The sequence below is a fragment of the Passer domesticus genome, chromosome 11 (assembly GCF_036417665.1).
Source record: "Passer domesticus isolate bPasDom1 chromosome 11, bPasDom1.hap1, whole genome shotgun sequence".
NCBI lineage: Eukaryota > Metazoa > Chordata > Aves > Passeriformes > Passeridae > Passer > Passer domesticus.
Window position 1 is genome coordinate 22,972,824 of NC_087484.1, and position 20,963 is coordinate 22,993,786.

Below are 20,963 nucleotides of genomic sequence, written 5' to 3' on the forward strand. Positions count from 1 at the left end.
CGGCCGTGAGGGAGGCGGCCCCTCAAGGAGGGTCAGCGCGGGATTAGGCGGCTGCTTTGCTAAATCCTCCCGCCCGCGCTGAGAGCGGGCCAGCAGCAGGCCAGTGCTGCCACAAGGCGAATCCCCGGGCCGGCCCTGCACGGGGGAGCAGCCCGCACACCTGGGCGAGCAACAGGTGCCGGGTGTCGGCCCAGGGTGGGAGGTGCAGCCCTGCCCGGAGCCGCAGCCTCTGCTGGGCTCTGCCGCTCGTTCTTTCCTGGCAGCATCCTGGAGCCAGAGAGTCTAAAGGACTTGGCTCCCTCTGCCAGTGTCTCCGTGGGCCTGAGTCACTGCACATCTCCAAACCTCTGCAATCAGAAAACCTCTATTCAGCGCTGCAGAGCCCTAAATGTGCTTTTATAGTTTAGCTTTTGCTGCTGGACTGCAAAGTTCACCGAGCTGCCCTGCCCTTGGCGCACTCACAGATGCCCCAGCTGAGCGTATCTCCCACCCGTGTTGGGTCAGGAACAGAGGGAAAGGCACTCCTCCTTGGAAGGATCAGGGATAGATCACGGAGAGCACCCAGCACAGGCCCAGGACTGCACCTTGGGAATAATGCTGCCACTCAGAGAGAGTAAGAAGTGAGCACATCCAGCCTCAAAGGACACACACAGTCCCAGAAGCTGCTCAGTGACCAAGGCTTCAAGGAATGAGCTATTCAAGAACCCCCCAGTCTAATATCAGATAAAATAGAAAACAAAAGACATGCCTTCATTTTTCATCAAAATCAAGTCCCCTGCAGGCCTTTTGTTTCCTCTAGCCAGCAAAGCAGAGCCCACTTCTTACTCCACAGCCAGCAGCAATCGCTTCCCAGGAGAGGAGGAGGAGGACTCAGAATTCAGATCTTTCATTGACAGGAGGCAGCTTCACATCTTCCAGTTCTCACTTACACCACACATTCCCCCTTGTGAAACTGAGGGATACAAATCCAGCAATGCTGATACCAAAATGGGCTCAATGCAGACCTTGGATTTAGGGCTGGGTGAGACTGGAGCTGTTAGTGGAGCTGCAGAGGGAGGATGGAGCTATCCAAGAGGATGACTCTGCACTTTACACAGGAGTTTCCAACATGGCCACACACATTCCTAGGTGCAGGAACCAGAACACAAGGTTGTCCCCCTTAAACACCCCAACTGCTGAACACCTTCCATAGCCTCCACCTCTGGGAAGGGCCATGTGGGAGCAGCCACACAACCTGGGTACAAATGGAACACTCAGCTTCTCTCACAACTGAGAAACAAACTAACAAAAAAACTGGGTTTTCTCAGGCGTCAGCACATCAATGCCTACAATGTTTCTTGGGGATCTGTACAGCTCCTGGAAAACAGCAGGTAAGATATTTAAATAGGGAAAGGTTTAAGAGTTGTGTGTATTGGTACTTTAATTTTGGAGGTTTTTTGCCCAAATTTCACCAACCTCAGCAGGGACTATATAGAAAGGGCAGTCAAAACTTCCATTGTCTGCAATGTTTAAGATAGCTGTCTTTCTTAGTCATAATAAAATCAAATCAAGAATTATTTCAGTTTCTTGTTTCTGAACACAAAGATCTTGCAAACCTCCTTGTCTTCAGCCTAAATGTAGAACAAGGAGAATGGTGTGTAGGATATCTTGTGCTCTCAGTGCAGCTTCAGGACCTGTAGGAAAACCCCACAAACAGAGCAAACTGCTGGGATCCACAGGCTGCCCAAGCTCACCGTGCTTGAGTTTTTGCCCTGCAGTGACTGATAACCAGCTTTAGAGCTGATAAGCTTTAACAAACTATTTCTCCCTGCCATGTGCACAGCAGCAGAACAGTTCAAAGCTTGCAGACTTCAATTTACTGAAAGTTCTTCAAGTCTACAGTTGACTCGCATCATTGCATTGTTCAACTCCTGGGCATTCTGCAAACCTTGTCTGGCTTTGAAGGCTTTTTTGCCTGATTGAGTTTGGACATAAGCCACCAAGCAGGATTTGGGTGGGATGTAGATCTTCAGGAGGAGCTAATTATGGTGAATGGAGAGCATGATCACACCCACTTCTCTGAAACCTGCACAGCAGCTACTATCTTCTGTAAGCACATAGTTACACTGAAAAGAAATGGATAAACTCCAGACATTCAACAAGGCTGGCAGAGCTGCACTGTCAGTACTGCAGGATACAGGGTAGTTTCTAAAATCCATGACAGAAATTTCCACTAGTCTCCTGGAATCTTTGCCACTTACGAACATGCTAAAACATTTGGAGGTGAAAGCACAGAAAGTTTGGCTGAAGACATCTGAAAGGGGAAAGCAGTTCACTTCTTGGACACTGCTCTGACCCCCTCTGGAAAAAGAAGTCCAGAGGAAACTGATGGCAGAAAGAAATTGGAGGGGGCAAAAAAGGTACAAAATTGTAGTGGAAGGTACATTTTCATCCAACTCTGTGGTGTCTAAGAAACTCCCCAAGCCCCTGCTATGTTCCTTTGCTCTTCTGATGTGCAGACCCAAGTACCCCTGCACTGCATTGCCTGGGCACAAATAACATATTTGCCTCATGTACATCTTGGAGCACTGCACAATTAATGTTAAGGGGCACTCACCCTTCTGACCCCACAGTGAAGAGAAACTGGACAAGGACAAAAGCTGCAGAGTGATTCTAGCTGTGACCTGGCTTTTGTTTCCACCCTCACAGTGAATCCCCTCACAAGGTCTGGGGCAGAGACTCTGCACAGGGGAGTCACTTCCATGGTAACTCCAAGTGTTTGCACTGGGGGGGCTCTCCAGCTACTGCTGCACTCTGCTAAACATCACATGGCATTTTTCCATCATGGAAATAAAGCCTCATTCTTACTCTTCACTGATCAGACATGCTTCTGTGGTAGGTGGCACCAGCAAGAGATGAAATAGCTGGAAGTTTTACCTTGTGGCTTGTAATACAGCAGGGCTCACTTTGTGTAACTATCACTGAGGGAGCATATTTCAAATAATTGTTGCACAATCTCCACTGGAATCTAATTTGCAATTGTAATAATTTCCTTTGACTCGTTCTTCTAAGAGCCATCCTCAGCCAGGACTGCACCTTGGGAATAATGCTGCCACTCAGAGAGAGTAAGAAGTGAGCACATCCAGCCTCAAAAGCCTGGACACACACAAAGCCCCAGGAGCTGCTCAGTGACCAAGGCTTCAGGGAATGAGCTATTCAAGAACCCCCCAGTCTAATATCAGATAAAATAGAAAACAAAAGACATGCCTTCATGTCTCATCAAAATGATACTAAATATTGCCCAGTCCTTAGCACACGAGGCCTAAGCTTTTGAAGACTGTTTTAGGTGTGATTTTTAGGAGGCCAGGAGTACAGACAAACCCACTGCGACCACTGAAAAGGGGGTTTCAATACTGTAACAGCTGAACTGGAAACTGCAAGGCACACACACATAAATGTGAAGAAATAAGAACTGCAATAAGCAGCACAAAGATAAATAAGTGAGCAGACAAGCAGTGAAGCTGGGTCCATCATGCTGGGAAAGCAAAGAGCTCGTGTCCCACAGCCAGGCCACCAAGAGCAGTGCTATGGGGGACCAGCCCCACCTTCAGCACCTTTGTCCTCTCTCCTGGTGAGCAGATTTGGAAAACAAAGCTCCAAGTAGAACACTGCATACCATGCTGGAGCACGTTTCCAGGACTTCCTATTCTTGGCTTGTCACAAATAGGAATGCGCTTGCTGCAAGTACAAGAACAACACAATTCAACTCCTCTTAAAGGCAAGGATACTCTAGTATTGTAGGCACTAATAAACCAGGCTCTGAATATCCATAGACAGAAAAAGAGCTCTTACTGGGTCATTTATCAACACTCCACCTCCAACAAGGTGAAAAGGATATTATCTAAATATTAACAAAGACAGAAGTGCTAGAACTGGGCCTGGATTGGGCCCAGCTGACACACAGACAGCTCCTGCCCCAGCTGCCTGCTCAGGGCAGAGCCCATGGACACAGCAGGCAGGCAGCTCCAGGGTTTGCTGGCTCTGTATGTGCAAATCACAGCAAATGTGAACTCCTTTACAAGTTTCCCTAAGGTACTCCTAAAAGAGGATACCTTCTGAGGCAGCTTTCCTCTCTCTTGTTGCACCACGGAAGGCACAGACGCAAATGTGAATTCCCCTGTTCCTCTGGGTGCCATCACTGGCTGTCGGAATGCTGGGCATTAAACTGCAGAGGAAGAGAACACATTCAGCACTTCCAGAAACATTTAATGTTGTAACAGCCAGATTCACCTAGGTCCACATGACTGGATTTTTTCCCCCTTCAACTTCTCTTTGACATAAAAATCACCTAATTATTACTGCCCTTTCCATTACACAGAGCTATTGAAGAACTTGCCAGGGAAGAAGCTTCTGGTGATTTTTATTTTTTAATTGGGTGATAAAAATACTTCTATCTATAACACTGGTGTGATGAACCATTCCAAACGCATCTTCTAAAAAAGAATCCAGGATGAGTGGATATTCAGTGGATGACAGCTCAGCAGCTGAAAAGACTGACAATGAAATTGTGAGAGAGGCAAGCATTTGTACCTGCAAATCATTCCAAGGAAACCAAATTTTCTTAACTCCCGGAATTACACTTTTCCCAACATACAAACTAAGCAACTCTCAACCCTGCTATGCATTGAGCTAAATCTCAGTAACACTGCAGATAACACCTCCCAAAAGGACAGCATTCCTTTTGAGCCAGGGCCAGAAAACATCAGAATAAGTGTAGCTTTTTCAGCTGCATATGATCATGTACTTCTAAAATGGAAAACAGTCTGTCAGAGTTTGCTTTGAATTTTTACAGTGTGTAACACTGTGTTACTAGAGTGCAGTTACTCCCACTGCATCTTTCTCTAGCTCTGCATGGTTTAAGCCCACTCAGCTTTTACAGCCACTACTTCCCTGGGCAGATTCCTCAGGCAGTGCTGCCAAAACTTTACAAGCTGTTCTTGTGCTTAAGTACCACGACTCACGAGATAACTCTGAATGGAAAGAAAATGGCCCTGATCATCTCCTTATGGAGTGCATAGATTAAGGCATGACCCCACTGGGAGACTGCAAGAAAAGCAGCCATTCACACTGGCCACCCCTGACTTAATTAGAAGTCTGACTTAGTAATTAAAAATTAAAAAAAAAAAAAAAGAAAAGAGAAGGAGACAATCTGCTTAGCAACCAGTCTTTTGCTTTCAGACATTACTAAATCTAGAAAATCTTCCAAATTCTCCTAAAGCAAGTTTTATTTTCAAGAGTAGCAACAGCAACTGTTCACATGTTTGAAGCATCTGGGAATTACCAGCATGACCTGCAGCTCCAGTGCCAAGGGAAGGTGTTGGTGCTGACACAACACATCCCACACCTCACCCTGGGAGCTGAGGGTGAGCTGGGCTGGAGCTGGGCATGCTTTGGGGATTTGGGGATGGCAGGAGAAGGATACAGACAGCAATGGCCTGGGAAACAAGAGCAAGCATGTTAGGATAGATGTGGCAGAACAAGGAACAAGCAGGGAGAAGCAAATACAGGCTGGCACAGCCCATGCAGTGGCCTAGGAAGGTGGATATTTTCAGTACAAATTGGACACAGAACAAAGGATGTTGTAATAAAGATGCTCTGAAATAAACACGGGCTGAATGGGGTTTGTAGTAAGGCAGATGGAAAGAAGGGAAATGCTTGGAGACCAGCAAGATTAAGAGCCTGAATGCAACATCTGGAAAGGGGTTAGAACAGAAAATGACCACACCACTCTTGTTACAGGGCAGAGGAACAGACATGCTGGCAATGACATCCTTAGTGACTGAGAGAGGAGGTGTTTGGGCTCCTGAAATTACTTGAATGCTTTTTGGTTTTGTGCTATCATGGTTTTGAGCTAAAAATTTGACAGCCATGGATAACAGAATAAAAGGGAATGGCCATTTGGGCACTATGTGGGCTGGAAGAGAGAATAAGGGGAAAACAGTCAGAGAATACCCCTAGAAAAGTCCAGGAAACAGGAGAGGAAACAGGCACAGGTAGAGTTGTGGGACTTGAAGCAGATGAGGTCAGAGGAAGCTGCATGAAGCCAGTGAAACAGATAAAGTAGGATGAATCACAGGACAAGGTGAGTGACAAGGTGAATATGGGAGCATGGAGTAGAGGAAGATGCCTATGTACAAAGCTGGAAAAACATTAACAGACAATCCCTGTAAGAGTTTCTACAAGAGGTGGCTGGAGAGGGGAGGGGGAACAGGGCCAAGCTTCATTTTCTGGTTGTTTCTAGACCACTAGTGCCATTCTTTCTGGCCTTACAGGGACTTACAAGAAAGCAATGTAGTTTTGGGCTGTCTCAGATATTCTGCTGAGCCCACACTTTATAAAATTACAAGTACAGCATTCCTTTACCTGCCACCTTTAAAATAATGCATTTAGTTGCAGAGCAGTGTTCTGACCCTTTTTTTTTTTTACTGCTCAGCATCCTCACCTCTTACAGAATATACCAGTCTTGTGGTGACAGAGAACAGGAAAACTGTTTCCAAGTGACAGGTCTCTAAAGTTCTTCCAGGCTGGTCTGTAGTAATGTTAGTTTGGGAGTCCTCCTTCATTGCCTTCTGATGTAAGTATAGGAGCTATAGGAGGGCTGGAGAGAAGAATAAGCTCCACAGATGGGAACAAGTTCCATGAGAATGAGAAAAGCCATAAGAGAATAAAGACATACATAAGCTGTGTATAAAAATCAGGCTAGGCATTCCTATGTTATACATGACAAAAAAGCAGGGCAGAAATTTTACTTGGTCAAGCAGCCTTCTGAGGTGATATTTCCCCTGGTACCTCTGTTTTAGCCAGAAGGCTGAAAAAATGCAGCAGAACAATACACCCTGAATATCAAACCTTGATGGGCTGTTCTCCAAAAACTGCCCCAAAAATTATTAAGAATCTGACACAGCTCAGAAGCAAACCTGGTGAGTGGTTGTTAAGATAATCAGAAAGGTGAGCATGGGTTATCAGGCCCCAGCAATAAATGAACAGGGTGCCCCTCTGCTTTAGTAGCAAAGCATGCACTAGGGACAGAGGAATGTGGGGAAAACAGGGCATTCAATCTGTATTGGATAGCTCACACACCCTGCCTTCATTTCATAAAACCTGTTGACACAGAGACTTGCCAGCAGCGAGTCAGTGGAACAGCCAGAAACAGGATCTTCTCTAGAGATCACAGATAACATCAGCTAGAAGGAGAACTGAAAAAAACAATCCCCACAGCACCTTTCTAGGTCACTGTTCCCCGTAATCCAACACTTGAAGGAAGAAGCTGAGCTCGATGTCCCCTGAGGCCTGGGACAGCCTGACCAGGGGCACAGGAGGTGTGTGGGACAGCCCCACTGCTGGGGACAAAGGCTGCTCTGTTCCCTGCCCGTGGAGCCTTCCTGGTGGGAGCAACGGGGTCACTGCAGGAACATTTCCTCCTTTTGCTGCAAGGGGAGAATGAGTGAGCTGGCTCTCCCAGGGCACCCAGGAGGGCTGGCCCCAAGTGCCCCCGAGAGAGGGGCAGCCTTCCCACGAGCCTCAGGAGGAGCAGGGCTGGCATTTGAGCAGCTTGGTTATTGTTGTTGATCTTTCTGCTTCATCAAAGTGGGAACATCAAACTGCAAGGAATATGTCAGTGCCTTCACTCTGTTAAATCATGGCCAAACTTTTTCCCAACTCAGCCTCTAACTTACCAAGTATAGGACGAGGGGCCTTGGTCCCCCTGCTTGATGGGGAAGATCTCTTGAGGGATTAACAGTGCTCTTTGAAGGGTCAAAAGAGTCGGGAGGGATTTTATTTTTCCACCACTGGGATCAATTGTCTTCAGAGAATTAGGAAAATTCTTTGCAGGGAAAAGCTCCTCCAAATCAGGATTTGGAGAAGAGAACAAATCCAAGAAATGTTCTGATATCAAAACCATGCTGAGAGGAACCTGAGACAAGTATGGTATAAAATGAGAGATATTCACTTCCCTGTCTCCATGCAAACACTTAAGCCTGGAATAACCTCTGCAATAAACTCTACTCTACCCAGCATTCCTACTCTCTCACATTCCTTCTTTATCCCCTGCTCTCAGTAAATCTTTGTACTCCAATATCCACTTGCTTGTTGCTCTGTTATCCATCCCAGGTGTTTCTTGAACTGCTAAACTGGGGTATGGACATCCCCAAACCTATTTTTAAAATAAAGACACTGGCAGAGCAAATTGTAACACCAAGATTCTGCAAAACAGACTTGTCTTTGCACACTGTCAGGCTCCCGTTTCAAGCAGTGGTAACAGCAGTTTATTGCTCTTCTGAACCAAAATCTTTGTAGGGTTGCAAATATCACCATGCTTCTAATGCTCTTCCTCCCATAAAACAGCACTGGAGAGTTAGGTACCAAGCCAAGATCCCTGAAAGCCAAACAAGGAGCTCCTGAGGACAGGGTAAATTCCTTCTTTGTATCAGAGAGAGGGCAGGTTTGAAAGGCTTCCACTTTACACAGGGATGGCGAAATCACTCCCCTTCACCTGCACATTTCCTTGGTTTCATTGCACAGACCCTGATTAGGTGCTGGTGAGAGCCCTCAGCAGGTAGAACCACGAGGACCTCGAGGGGTTAGAGCCTGCCTTGCCCCCTGGGAGGATCTGAAGATCTCAGTGGCACTGTGGTAAATGACCCTCAGGAGCTGAAAGTGGCAGGCAGGAAGCCAAGACCTTCTGCAACACAGCCCTTATCCCTACAGGACACAGTGCTACAGGTTAAAGGAGCCCTTTTAATGGGATGCCAAAGCATTTATCTTTAGGATAGAGACCTCTTGTAAACACATCGTATTGTCTTTAAGTGGTGGGGAACATCAGACAGAGCTCTGGGAGCACATGGACACGCTGGATAAAATACAAACAGTCTTTGAGGTGATTTGGCACAAGTTACTTCAGGAGTTAAAACATTCTTGGATCATTTTTTTTTTACCAAAGGGAATACTATTTGTGGAGCCAAGCCCCTCCTCACACCCCAGTAACTGGGAACACATTTAATGCAGACAAAACCCAGACATTTTATGGAGTCCCCTCATACACACAGGAGATCATTAACAAGCGTTAACAGAAGCTGTTAGTCTTTACAATCTAATAGCTGGCAGGGCTGATGTAAGAGCTCCAAATCCACCACACTGTCTCCAGTTATCTCCTCTGAGTGACGTATTTATCTGTTTTACAGCCAGGATGAAAGTTTGGGCAGTGCCTCCCACTCTTCAAACACGTCTGTGTGCATGTGGGGCACACTTGTGCCCACAAAGAGGTGAAAGCCAGAGGCTGCCTCTCCTGTTCTGCTGCTCCAGCTCGGCTCCTGGAAGCAGGAGTTGGATTCCCTGAAAGACTGAGCCCATACCCACTCACAGAATTCACAGAATCACAGAGTGACCAGGTTGGAAGAGGCCTTCAAGATAATTGAGTCCAACCCAGCCTTAACACCTCAGCTAAACCCTGGCACCCAGTGCCATATCCAATCTTTTTTCAAACACATGGTAACTCCACCACTTCCCTGGGCAGACCGTCCAGAACTTTATCACTCTTTCAGTGAAAAACTTTTTCCTAATAGACAACCTATATTTCCCTTGGCACAGCTTGAGACTGTGTGCTCTGGTTCTGCTTGGTGAAAGAGGTCCATTCCCTAATGCACCTGCAGCACTGTCCCACCACAGAGATTTGGTTTGGGAGTTAGAACTCTAACAGCCCCCCATTATTCGTACTCCAAAAACCAAGCTAAGTCTGGAGGTTTTTTATTTGTTCCTAATGTGTATTAGATTAATTGGGGTGTTCAGAGAAAGCGTGGTCCAGAAAAAAAAGCCAAATATTTTACAGAAATGTTCAACGTGGAGTCTATGCAACAGACCCATGGTAGGGGAGCCACCTGCCCTCACCTCCCATGGCTGAGAACAAGCATTTGGATGGGTAAGGACTCACTGCATGACTGCAGGTGTGAAAGCACATCCCATTTCTCCCCCCTTTCCAAAAAATCCCAACATTTACTCTCATGACAGCCTTTCCTCAGTGCTGAGTGAGCTACACTGGCTTCCATCACATTCTCTGCATCTTCAGCCTCTGAGGGAGCATCCCTTGCTCAGGGGATGCCCAAGTGCCAGTGCTGAGGAGGACGTGAGAAAATGGCTGAGAGCAGGCCCAGCTGCCCGTGGTAGAAGGCAGAAATATGGCTCTGGAAACCCCTGGGAGCACTTAGCTACTGATCCTGGTGTTTGATGAGACATAATTGCCATAGAGTATTTGAATGTACTGATTTCCTTTAAATCCATTGCAAAAAGCTCTCTAAAACAACCTTCAAAGTCTTCAGACCAGAAACCTCTAAAAAGTAAATCCACCAGGCAGTAAAAGAAGTTACAATTCTGACTCCATACTCTGAACACTGACATTTAAGCCCTACACAAAATTACACAAGCACTTGGGACCAAAAACCAGGATCTAGTAAAGATTCATATCCACAGGGGAACATTATTTCTTGTCCTTGACAGCACTGAGCTTTATACTATATCCTGCAAATAAATCATATCTGCTGCTTCTGGAGCACAGCTGTCAGCCTTGGCTGCAGGAATACGTGGGACACAAAAGCAGGAATTAGGTCCTCCAGAAGGGGAAAAACCCCAAAAAAACAACTCAGTGGGTGCTGCAGGTGTTTGTTAACTGGTTTCTGTTTGCTTTAGCAATATACTCACATTAACATACAAAAGTGATAATAGATCTCCCAGATTACACAAGAATGTTATTGCTTCCATATGATCAATCATTCTGTTTTCAGTCTGGAAATCTGTGGTGACCACAGATTTTGCAATCTATTCTGCACTCTTTTAAAGAAAAGGAATGGCAATATTTTGTTGCCATTTTAAAATGTTTCTGTCTTATGAAATTTGCCTTCATATAGTACACAAGAGATTTCTATTAATTAGAATGAAGATAAATGAAGTGAAAAAGGCTATGAAGGATATTATTCATGTTTAACAAAATAAAAATCCGTTGTTCTGATTTCATCTGTATTAACATTTTATGAGTTTGGGGGTTTGATTTGGTTTTGCTGGTTTGTTTTAGTTTTTTACTTTAAAAAACCCCAACAGTTCATAAGTCTGGTTTAAATTGACCGGTCTGGGAGAAGCACTGGGTGAACCCAGCTCAGATCAAAGAGCCCAGCACCAGAGTAATGTTTGAGAGACTCAGTAAGATGGAGAGAGTTCTGCCACAGTGTCTGCTGCCCTGGGTGTGTGGCACATGCCTTGTGTGTGCCACCTTGGGCACTTCTCTGGGTTAATTACTTTGTTAAATCAGAAACATATATGATGGAGCCAATTAGCTTAATGGCATCTTGTCAACAACCACGGGTAGCTCAAACATCTGTGGGACACTATGATATTGTCACTTTAAAACACAAGGCAGCAGTGGCTACGTGTCTTAGATAAAATCCTGGCCTGCTGAAGCAATGAATTGTGCCTTTTCACATACCAAATTCCAAACTTATCAGGCACGGAGCCATAAGAGATAAGGGAAAAATTGGGAGTTTTGCTGTTATTTTCTGAACACTTAGAGCTCTGCTTTCACAAGATGGGCACGGTGCTGTTCATGGAGGGCTGCAAGGGCTGTGCTGAAAACTGCAATTGCATTTCTTGCAAAGCACAGAGCTGCACGAGCCCTCCCCAAGCAGGACACAACAAACCCTCAGACACCTCAGATGTTACCAAGCAAAGAGGTCCAACCTTCCTCACCCAGGCCAATTACTTAGTGGGGAAAACTAGACAGCTTTTCATCACCATGGTCACTCCAGAGCCAGGTTTTTATGTGCCTAATCCCTCCTGTTCTCCACCTCACACTGCCTGCAACACATTTAATGAAGCTTGAAGCTGGATCTGTGCTATACATAACATTTATGGAGAACTGGAAGGACAGAATCACAATGTATTTGCAGTGCAGATTTTTCTCTTGCTGCATTTTCACCCAGTGATACCCTGGACACAATAAAATACAAGGACAGGGTCTTTATCTGGAACAAACACAAAGTAAACTCTACCAAGTACAATCTAAACACAAAAATCTCTTTTCCTGATCAAGAAAGCATTTGAAAGAATGTCAAACAGATGCCCCAAGAAAATTACTTCCCCTGCCTCTTTTCTCATCCCAAACCCTTATTATTACTTTTTGATTGATTTTTTTTGGCTCTTACACACCCTCATGCTGATCTTCTTAGGTGGGCTCTATACAACCTTCCCAGTTTCTTTCATCCCTCTAGTGTTCTTGCCAATAAATTATTCTAGTTTTATGAAAGGTTTCTTTTTTATTTCATAATCATTTTCTCTTGATCCAAAATGAACTAAAACTCAGTGGTTGGGTGTTTTGTTCTTTAATGCAACACTTGGTCTGCCAACAGCCTTGAAAATGTATTTCAGCCTTCTCTGTTTATTTGAAAGCTGTTTCTTCCAAGAAGGCTAAGAATAATGTGGTTACCATAGTATCCTTATCCACAACCAATAAAATGCAGCTTGGAATACAATAAAACAAAGCTGAGACTACTCACAAAATGTGACTGAATGAGTGAACACTGAAATCTTCACCCGACATCACTCCTAGCACTATGGAACACACTCAGGTTTAAACCTTTTGGTCCAGCAGGGAGGATGAGGATAAGCCTGTCCAACTATCAGCTATTTGAGATATTTCAATTCCAGCACTGAAGATGGCTGCTGCTTTGGAATTCCCATCTCACAGATTCAGTGTTCCACTGCAGAGATTTTGTACTTTTCTGTAATCTCTTGTTCTGGGAAGCTTTGCTGAGGCTCACTGGAACCAAGTGATGGATTAATTACTGCTAGGAACAAGTTGACAAAGTAAATAATGAACTGTTTGTTCTTACAGTTTTGTTGGCTCCTGAACAGGCAAGATTCTAGGGAACAAGCCAAAAATAATCTTTTTTTCTTTCAAGTCAACTGGCCAACAAAACCCCACATATGCTTCATAGATTATACTAATTACACCTGCTTTGGACACATCCATTTGCTTTCCTGATTACAAGTGAGGGGATTTTACTCTAATAAAATGAACTTTTAAGAAATGAGAGAAAAGAAATTGTTCTCAATAATAATGAATAAAGAAAGAAAGAACCACCACATGCATGACGGTGAGACCTGGTGGCAAGTTTGGGGTTTTTTTCTGATTTAAAAAAAAAAAAGGAAAGGAAGGGAAGGGAAGGGAAGGGAAGGGAAGGGAAGGGAAGGGAAGGGAAGGGAAGGGAAGGGAAGGGAAGGGAAGGGAAGGGAAGGGAAGGGAAGGGAAGGGAAGGGAAGGGAAGGGAAGGGAAGGGAAGGGAAGGGAAGGGAAGGGAAGGGAAGGGAAGGGAAGGGAAGGGAAGGGAAGGGAAGGGAAGGGAAGGGAAGGGAAGGGAAGGGAAGGGAAGGGAAGGGAAGGGAAGGGAAGGGAAGGTACAGAGGATATCCTGTTTAATGCAAGCACCTGAGTGGGAGCGAAGCAGAATCCTCCTCCCACAGACTCAGTGAATACTTTGGGACTCACCCCTGTAGTGCCTGGGACTCTCATAAACACACCAGGTAAATGTAGAAGAACACAACTCAAGATTTTGTGGTGCTCTGCTCATATTTTCTTGCCAGTGACACCAGCCCAAGACCACTGAGTTTAAATTAAAAAGCTCTGACCATGGTTTGATAACCCCTGGATGTAAGCAATAGGAAAAGAAAATAAACCAACTCCCTTCCTTAGCCAGGGCTGTAGGTGGGGATTCTGAGCAGTGGGAGCAGGAGACCTGCTGGACGAGCATTTGCTGTTGTTGTTTTTGAAGAAAAGCTGTTACCCTCACTGTGCAGCTTTCTGGAGCTTTTTCAGACCCCAGAAGCACCATCAGTGGGTGTATCAAACACACACACTGAGAGCCACGTAGTTTCAGTTATAGCTTAGCACAAGAAAACATAATACTTCTTTCATCCCCGCTTCTCATCTTGGGAAGGTCATGTGTAGCTAACAGAGCAGAGGAAAGAGAGAAAAAGGTGTAGGAGTTCAAGAGATCACTCATGTGGTGAACATGCTCCCCTCTTTCAAGCTCACCTCACAGAAAAAGCATTCTGTGTGGAGCAGGATGCCAGCTCTAGTGCACAAGATAAAAACCAGTACTTTTTCAGGCAAAATATCTTAGATCTGTTAGTTTGGTGCTCATGGCACTGCTTAAACCAAGTAGTGTGTTTTTACACTGCTGATGTCAACTTAATCAGGATCAGCACTATAAAAGAAAATAGCTGAAAACAGTGACTAAAAAGACAGGTGTTGCATTAAGGTAGAAAAATTATTTTAAAAAAAGACCTCATAAAATCAGGCCTGCTCTGTTAAATTGATAGCTAGCCTGTCATTTCTTCTAAGCAAAGCTAGCACTTTACAAATTCCCATGTGAAAGCAATCCTTGTGTGAGCAGTTCCTTAACACAATCTATTCCTAGGTGAAAAACAACTGGCACCTAGATAAACATTAAATCCATCCCATGAGAACCACTGAAGAAAACATGTAAAGTATTTAAGAGTAGAGAGATTTGACAGACAAGTAAAATACCTTTTACGAACCAATAAAGTAATTAGCAAGAAAGCTACTGACCAATTAAGAGTCATACATAAGGTCTGTAACACTGTATAAAAAGGAGTGAATATGTGAATAAAGAATGGGCTTTTTCCACCATGAAGAAATTGGAGTCCTGTGTGATTTATTTCAGTAGGCAGGACTTTCACATCCCTAGAGTGAATACACTGGGGAACAGGAAGAAACAGCAAAGACCAAACCTGTATCAAACTTTGCACCCTCCTTACCTGTGACTAAAGAAACAGGTAGGCCAGGGATTTTTTTAACATTTCCATTATGCCTTCAGTACAAACACACTCCAAGCCTGAACTTGTTCATTAATGTTTTTAAACTTCTCAATCAAAAATAAGCAACAGGAGAGGCCCTGTGGGAGTGCATTGCCTTGGGGACAGCACCCTGATGGACAGCCCAGCCCCTGTTGTCACCTGGCTGTAAATGGTGCCCACAGTAAATGACATTTAAAGCCCCATCCACTGTACCATGACGAGCTTGGCTGTGGTTCCAGAGCCAGAACCAACACAAGCAGCTTGGCTGTGGTTCCAGAGCCAGAACCAGCACAAGCAGCTTGGCTGTGGTTCCAGAGCCAGAACCAGCACAAGCAGCTTGGCTGTGGTTCCAGAAGCAGAACTAGCAGCCTGGCTGTGGTTCCAGAGCCAGCACCAGCAGCCTGGCCGTGGTTCCAGAGCCAGCACCAGCAGCCTGGCTGTGTCCCAGCAGCAGAACCAGCAGCCTGGCTGTGTCCCAGCAGCAGCACACACCTCGTTGATGGCCAGCTGCTCGCCGCCGCCCCCGGGGTGGCCGTAGCGGTGGTTGGAGCTGCGGAATTCCTCGTACAGATCCTCCTCGCTCCCCACATCGTCGGTCAGGGCTGTCTTGTCCAGGCCTCCATCAGTGATCACTGCAACAGCAAAATGCACACATTGGTACACAGCATTAAAAAAAAAAAAATAAATAATAATAAATATTCCTCCACATCACCCTATATATAAAATTTTTTAAATACAGCACTTCTAAAATTTCATCTACATTTAATTCTATTTCTCTTCAATTACCACAAAAATATTTTTTATTTACAAAAACAAAACATAACCTATTATCCCATCAAACATTAAAAATAATCCATATCATTTTAAAGAACTTACATTATTAACTCCTAATATTAAAATAATTACCCATATAAAACACACAGAAAAAAATCATTTATCCATAAATATAAATCAAAATAAAAAAATAACTTTAAACCTTAAAACTTTAAAAAAAAAAAACAACAACAACAAACCAGGATGGCAGCTCACTGGGGCAAGGAGCACCCTAATGCAGCATAAAGGGAAAAAAGACAAGGAAACTAGAGGAAATTTTGGGTCAGAATTCAACCCTTATGCATGCCTGTTCTTCAGAGAATTTTTCTCCACTCATGTTTTACCCCCATAAATGATTGTGTATTTCTCTAGACCAGAAAATATGATTATAAAAAATTTGACAACTGCTGCATGTTGCAAAGAAAACACCAAGCAAGAATAGCAAAACAAGGTCTGAAAAAAGGCACAGGGTAATGATGGCACAAATGTGATTTTATTAGGACCTGGCTGTGGTGACAGGAAACTGGACTAAGTAACAAGCAGCTCATGCCTGCCACTTCATACATTGAGGATTATGATTTACCAAATCCTATCAGGTCAAAGGAAATCTCAGCCTTTGGGAAAAACCTTCACCTTTCTTCCACACACTTATTTGAGAATCCTTTTTGATGCCTAAAATGGTGTTTGCTCCAGAATTAGCCAATATTACCACAGGAAGGCCATTCTGCTCAGCACAGCCCCCAACAAGCTACAGATAATGGAGGGATCACGGTCTGCAGCTACAACAAACACCAAAGGCCTGAGAAAAATAAAAATGTGGCATTTATACTCCTTGCACAGAGGAAAGTGTCACTTCACCTGTTTCATGGGCAGGACCTTTTTCCTAAAGTCTCCTTGAGGCATTAGAAAATACCCTACAGTGCCGTGCAGTGTCATTCACCCCATCCCTGTACTGGTTACTGAACATGAACCTTCTGTTCTCAAATCTGTGAAAAATGGCAGTGATTAAAGAAACCACTTGCTGGCATATTCATCTGGATTAGCAACTGCTAGGGCAACAGTTTCCATGACAAAGCAGTGGGCTTGACAAAGATTCCTGTGCATGAAGCAAGCACCTACACAGCCATGGTGCAGAGAACAGCTGATAGAAATTGTAATTTTAGTAAATGGACTTGACATGGCTACAGGAGTAAAAGTGAATGAAAACACAGGCATTACTATCAGCACACCTGGCAACAGCCTTGGCTGTGCAAGTTACATGATATGACCCTCCAAATTTTTGCAAAACAGGTGAAAAAAGTATTTTGAGCTTGACTTTGTAGAGCTTTAACAGGGAGAGACTCACAAACCTGGTCTTGAGCCCTCCTTTCCCTTCACAATGCAAGTGCATCTTATGCACCTAATTGTGCCATTGGGTCAAAAAAAGCACCCCATGATTTATTAGCTTATTAATTACCTGAAACCAAAGCTGCACCACTTTAGCACTGAATGAAGTGCTGACAGAGGTTCCAGGCAGACCTGCAGAGTTTGTCCTCATCAACACTTTCAGGACATGGGATGGTTTGTTAAGGCTGCACCACCTGATCTCTGCTACTACCACTGAGGTGTAAATTCAGTGTAGCAGCTATCAGTTCAATGCAGTGACCTGACATCAAAATGACAAGTATGAGCTATTTTTAAACTAAATACTTGCTTGCTTATGCTTTGAATTCAATAAATAGGCACAACACAGCAAAGATTGTCTGAAGCTGGGACTGCACTTGGTACTGATGGCAATTCAGGACACAGAGGTGCATATGAGCTTATGATTAAAGCAAATTTTCTGAGCAAGTATGGAACTACCCAACCATTCAACTTTAAGTGACACTTCACCAAAAAATCAAGTATTCCCCTAGCTTTGCTCTGACACCTCACATCGTTCATTATACAGAAATTCTGCACTGAATATGTGCCAGTAGTAGAGATTGCATATAAAGCAATTCTGGGGTTAAGACCTAGTCCATTAATATAAAACTCAAAACCAGCTGGAATACCACTGATATTATAATTTCATGCAGAGCTACCATGGTTGGAACTTTAAAAACTAAAGGTAAGGGCATTAAAGGTATCACATTTTGCTCATACACTGACTGAGAAACCTTTGTCTGATAGTAATGAACAACTTCCAGTGTGATAGTGTAGCACAGAAACAAATTAGAAACATTTTTCAAGAACAAATAAAAATAAATCATTTATAAGAAGCAAGTCAGCAGTCACTTAATTCAAAACTCTTCTGCAGCCCTCTGATCTCATTCTTTTCCCTTATTTTACACATGGCTTCATTGCTTTCCCCTTACACATCTTCTGCTATTTTCACTGCTGAAAGTAACCTTCAGCTTGAAAAATGTTCATTGGCATCTTTAAAGCTTTTGTTTTCTGCCCCCACATTTTCCTATTTGTTCTCTGATCTGTGCTTAGATGAAAAAGCAAAAGCTCCAGGGAGGTATTTATCTGTGTTACTTAAAATGCTCTGTACCTCTGCTAAGTGCCTTGAAAGCTGTGCTTGCTTTTACTAGAGATCTGTTTTTCCTCTTGATCTTACCAAGCTCATCAATTCTCTGCTGTCTCAAGACCTGCTACTGCATTTAGGATTAGATTTGCTGGCAAAAAAAAAGTCCTTATAGACATATTGCACCAAAACTCTACTTCACAAGCATGAGAAAGTTCTCAATCCTTGAAGAAGAATGGCCCAATACAGCCATTGCACATCTTCCCAAACTAATGCTGCAGGGAAGAATTGAATTCATGAAAAATAAGAATTTGCTCTGAAGCAGGTTAGATGAAAGGCATGACCACAAACAAATAAAATAGTGGTCTGGAATGGTGACCCAATGCACTAGAAAGCCATCAAGGAAGCAGGAGAATGAAGGATTTTAGTGTAGGAGCTGACTTAACGTGCAAAGCACAAACTAGGTCAGGTAGAAAAGAAGCAAGCACTGTACAAAAATCTTAGAAGACAAGTTAGCAGAGATTGCTGAAGCAGTCTATCAGCCTGCCCACAGCACAGCACTGCCTGGACAGGCCACTATCAAACTGCACAGGGCTAATTCAGATGCTGCATTCCTGCCACCTCCAAGTGCTCATCTCTGTCTAACACTGAAATTCAGTGGCACAGTCAGGCCTGGCCTCTCTGGAACACTGACCTGACCCTGGCAGCCAGGTCACACCAAGGAACAATGTTCTGTCAAAAAGTAAAGGCAAGTATCAATTAACTCAAGCAGATTTCTTCATGTTTATACCTCTGTCCTGATGAATTTCACTAAATATGGCAACAAATCCCACACACAGGATCAGAGGGAGGGGGAGTGACCAACATTTAGTACTACAGCCAATATGTGCAGGAACTAAAACTCTGTTTCATGCTGCTGTTAGTCCTAGCCCAAGCTTGGGATTTATGTCATTACAGTACAAAAGCAGATGGATAATGCTAGCAAGAGCAGCTCACAAAAGAATGCCACACAAACTCTTTTTTCAATGCATCCATACAGCAAAAGTGTCAAAAACCTGACTCCATGAAGAATTATCTTGGGATATAAAGCTTCCAAACTCATCCAAAATGTGTCACTGGAACCAGGGAGTGGCACAGGTGCTCTGTGTGCCTGAGCAGGCAGCACTTGGGCTGCACTCAGGGACAGAAGGGAATGGTTCTGTGCAAATCAAGTGAAGCTTGGTCAGGATGGTCCAGGGGAAGGGCTCACCCTGCCCACACCTCCCTGCAGAGGCTGGAATGCAGCTATAAGCAGGCAGCAGTGTGAAGGGTCCTGGCTGGGCTCTGCTCGTGCCCCTACCTTGCTGAAAGGTGAAGCCAAGCAACTCTAAGAGGTACTGGTACACAATTCCAGGGCTCTCCATGCCACCAGAAAGCCCCTGGAGCTGTTACCAGTTCTGTGGCTCCACAGGGAAGAGCACTCAGTGCTCAGAGGGAGAGACAAGCCTGGCTGAACATCCCATTGCCACCCTGCCAGTGCAACTGCATCCTGCCTAGAGGTAAATTGGGCAATTGGAAGGCAGCTGCCTGCATGGTGGGGTTTTCACAATCAAGCCTAGGTGACACTGGAGAGCAAACCAGTGGGGCTGCACTGGGACAGCCTTGATCTTCACCACCAACAGGGATGGCAGGGAGGGGAAAACAGAGAAAAGGTTTTGTCTTGGTCATCAAACTGGTGGGAAGACGAAGTTGGAATTAGATGATCTACTGGAGGTGTTAGAAAACAAATGTTAACTGCAGTCCAGAGGTCAGTTCAGACTAATGTCACCATTGCAGGTTATGCAGTTCCACACATCTGTGACCTGCTCCTCTCTCAAAGGATGGACCTGCCTCACACATTCTGTGTACCAGGAATTAGTGAACACAAGCTGCTGTCAAACAATCAAAAAAAAAATGCTCAAACAAAAACCCAAACCAAAATAACAGCCAACCCCCCCCCATACACCTACCACTATATTAAAAAAATAAATAAATTAAAGAATATAATCCCACCCTCTCACTGGAAAACTGTTCTCACTGAATAAATTTCTAGAATAGTTTCCTTGGAGGAGTTGGACAATAAAGCCCCAAATTTAGCACAGCCTCTTAACAGAGCTCTCTCAAACTCACAGAGGTTTATGTCTCAGCTGGAACAAACCCCAGCAGCTCCCCAGTGGCGAGGAGCTCCAGACGTGTGTCTGGGTCACAAGCCTGAACAATGACCCAGGACTGAAGGAAAATGGGCTGGAGGCACTTTCCCAAAATGCTGGTTATCTGTTTTCACTTGACTTACAGTCTACAGCTTTTAGGGGTAAGGCTGGGACAGGAATCCATGATGATTACAGACAGCTTGGAAAGCCAAGAGCATCCATAGTTTATTAAAAGCACATTATATTGACAAAGGGAACAGTTTTTCCTGTATTTGAATTCTCTCTTTCAAGTGTGCTTTTCCCACATCCACCCATTTCATTTGTCTCTGTAGCATTTACATTTAAAATAATTCACCAAAACAACAGTAGGAGGCTGATTTACACTCACAGAGCAAATTAATTCAGAGCTAACAACATCATCCCCTCTGCCTCACTGAGCAGAGATTGCTGTGGTTGTGTGCAGCCCACAGGAAAGCTCAGTGCAGCTGTGCAGGAAGCACTTCAAGAGATTTAAGATGATAAACAAGTGAAGCATGGGGTTGGGAACCACACCCAGACCACATGGCCCAGGTGAGAAGAGCCCCTCTCCCTCCTCT

At 44.4% G+C, this 20,963-nt stretch overlaps 1 protein-coding gene and 1 long non-coding RNA gene across 3 annotated transcripts in view; one reads left to right on the forward strand and one right to left on the reverse strand.

Annotated features, from left to right (window-relative positions):
* The window catches only part of ARHGEF4 (Rho guanine nucleotide exchange factor 4), a 205,676-nt gene that overhangs the window by 32,507 nt on the left and 152,206 nt on the right, over nt 1–20,963 (reverse strand). For both annotated transcript variants that reach the window (XM_064435811.1, XM_064435812.1), the window contains one exon: nt 15,391–15,530. In XM_064435811.1, coding sequence (XP_064291881.1) covers nt 15,391–15,530 — 140 coding nt within the window. The remainder of the gene's footprint in view (nt 1–15,390; nt 15,531–20,963) is intronic.
* Nucleotides 32–10,671, forward strand: LOC135309638 (uncharacterized). Its single transcript, XR_010369833.1, has 2 exons — nt 32–1,370; nt 1,665–10,671. It is a non-coding gene; the product is annotated as an uncharacterized LOC135309638 (long non-coding RNA).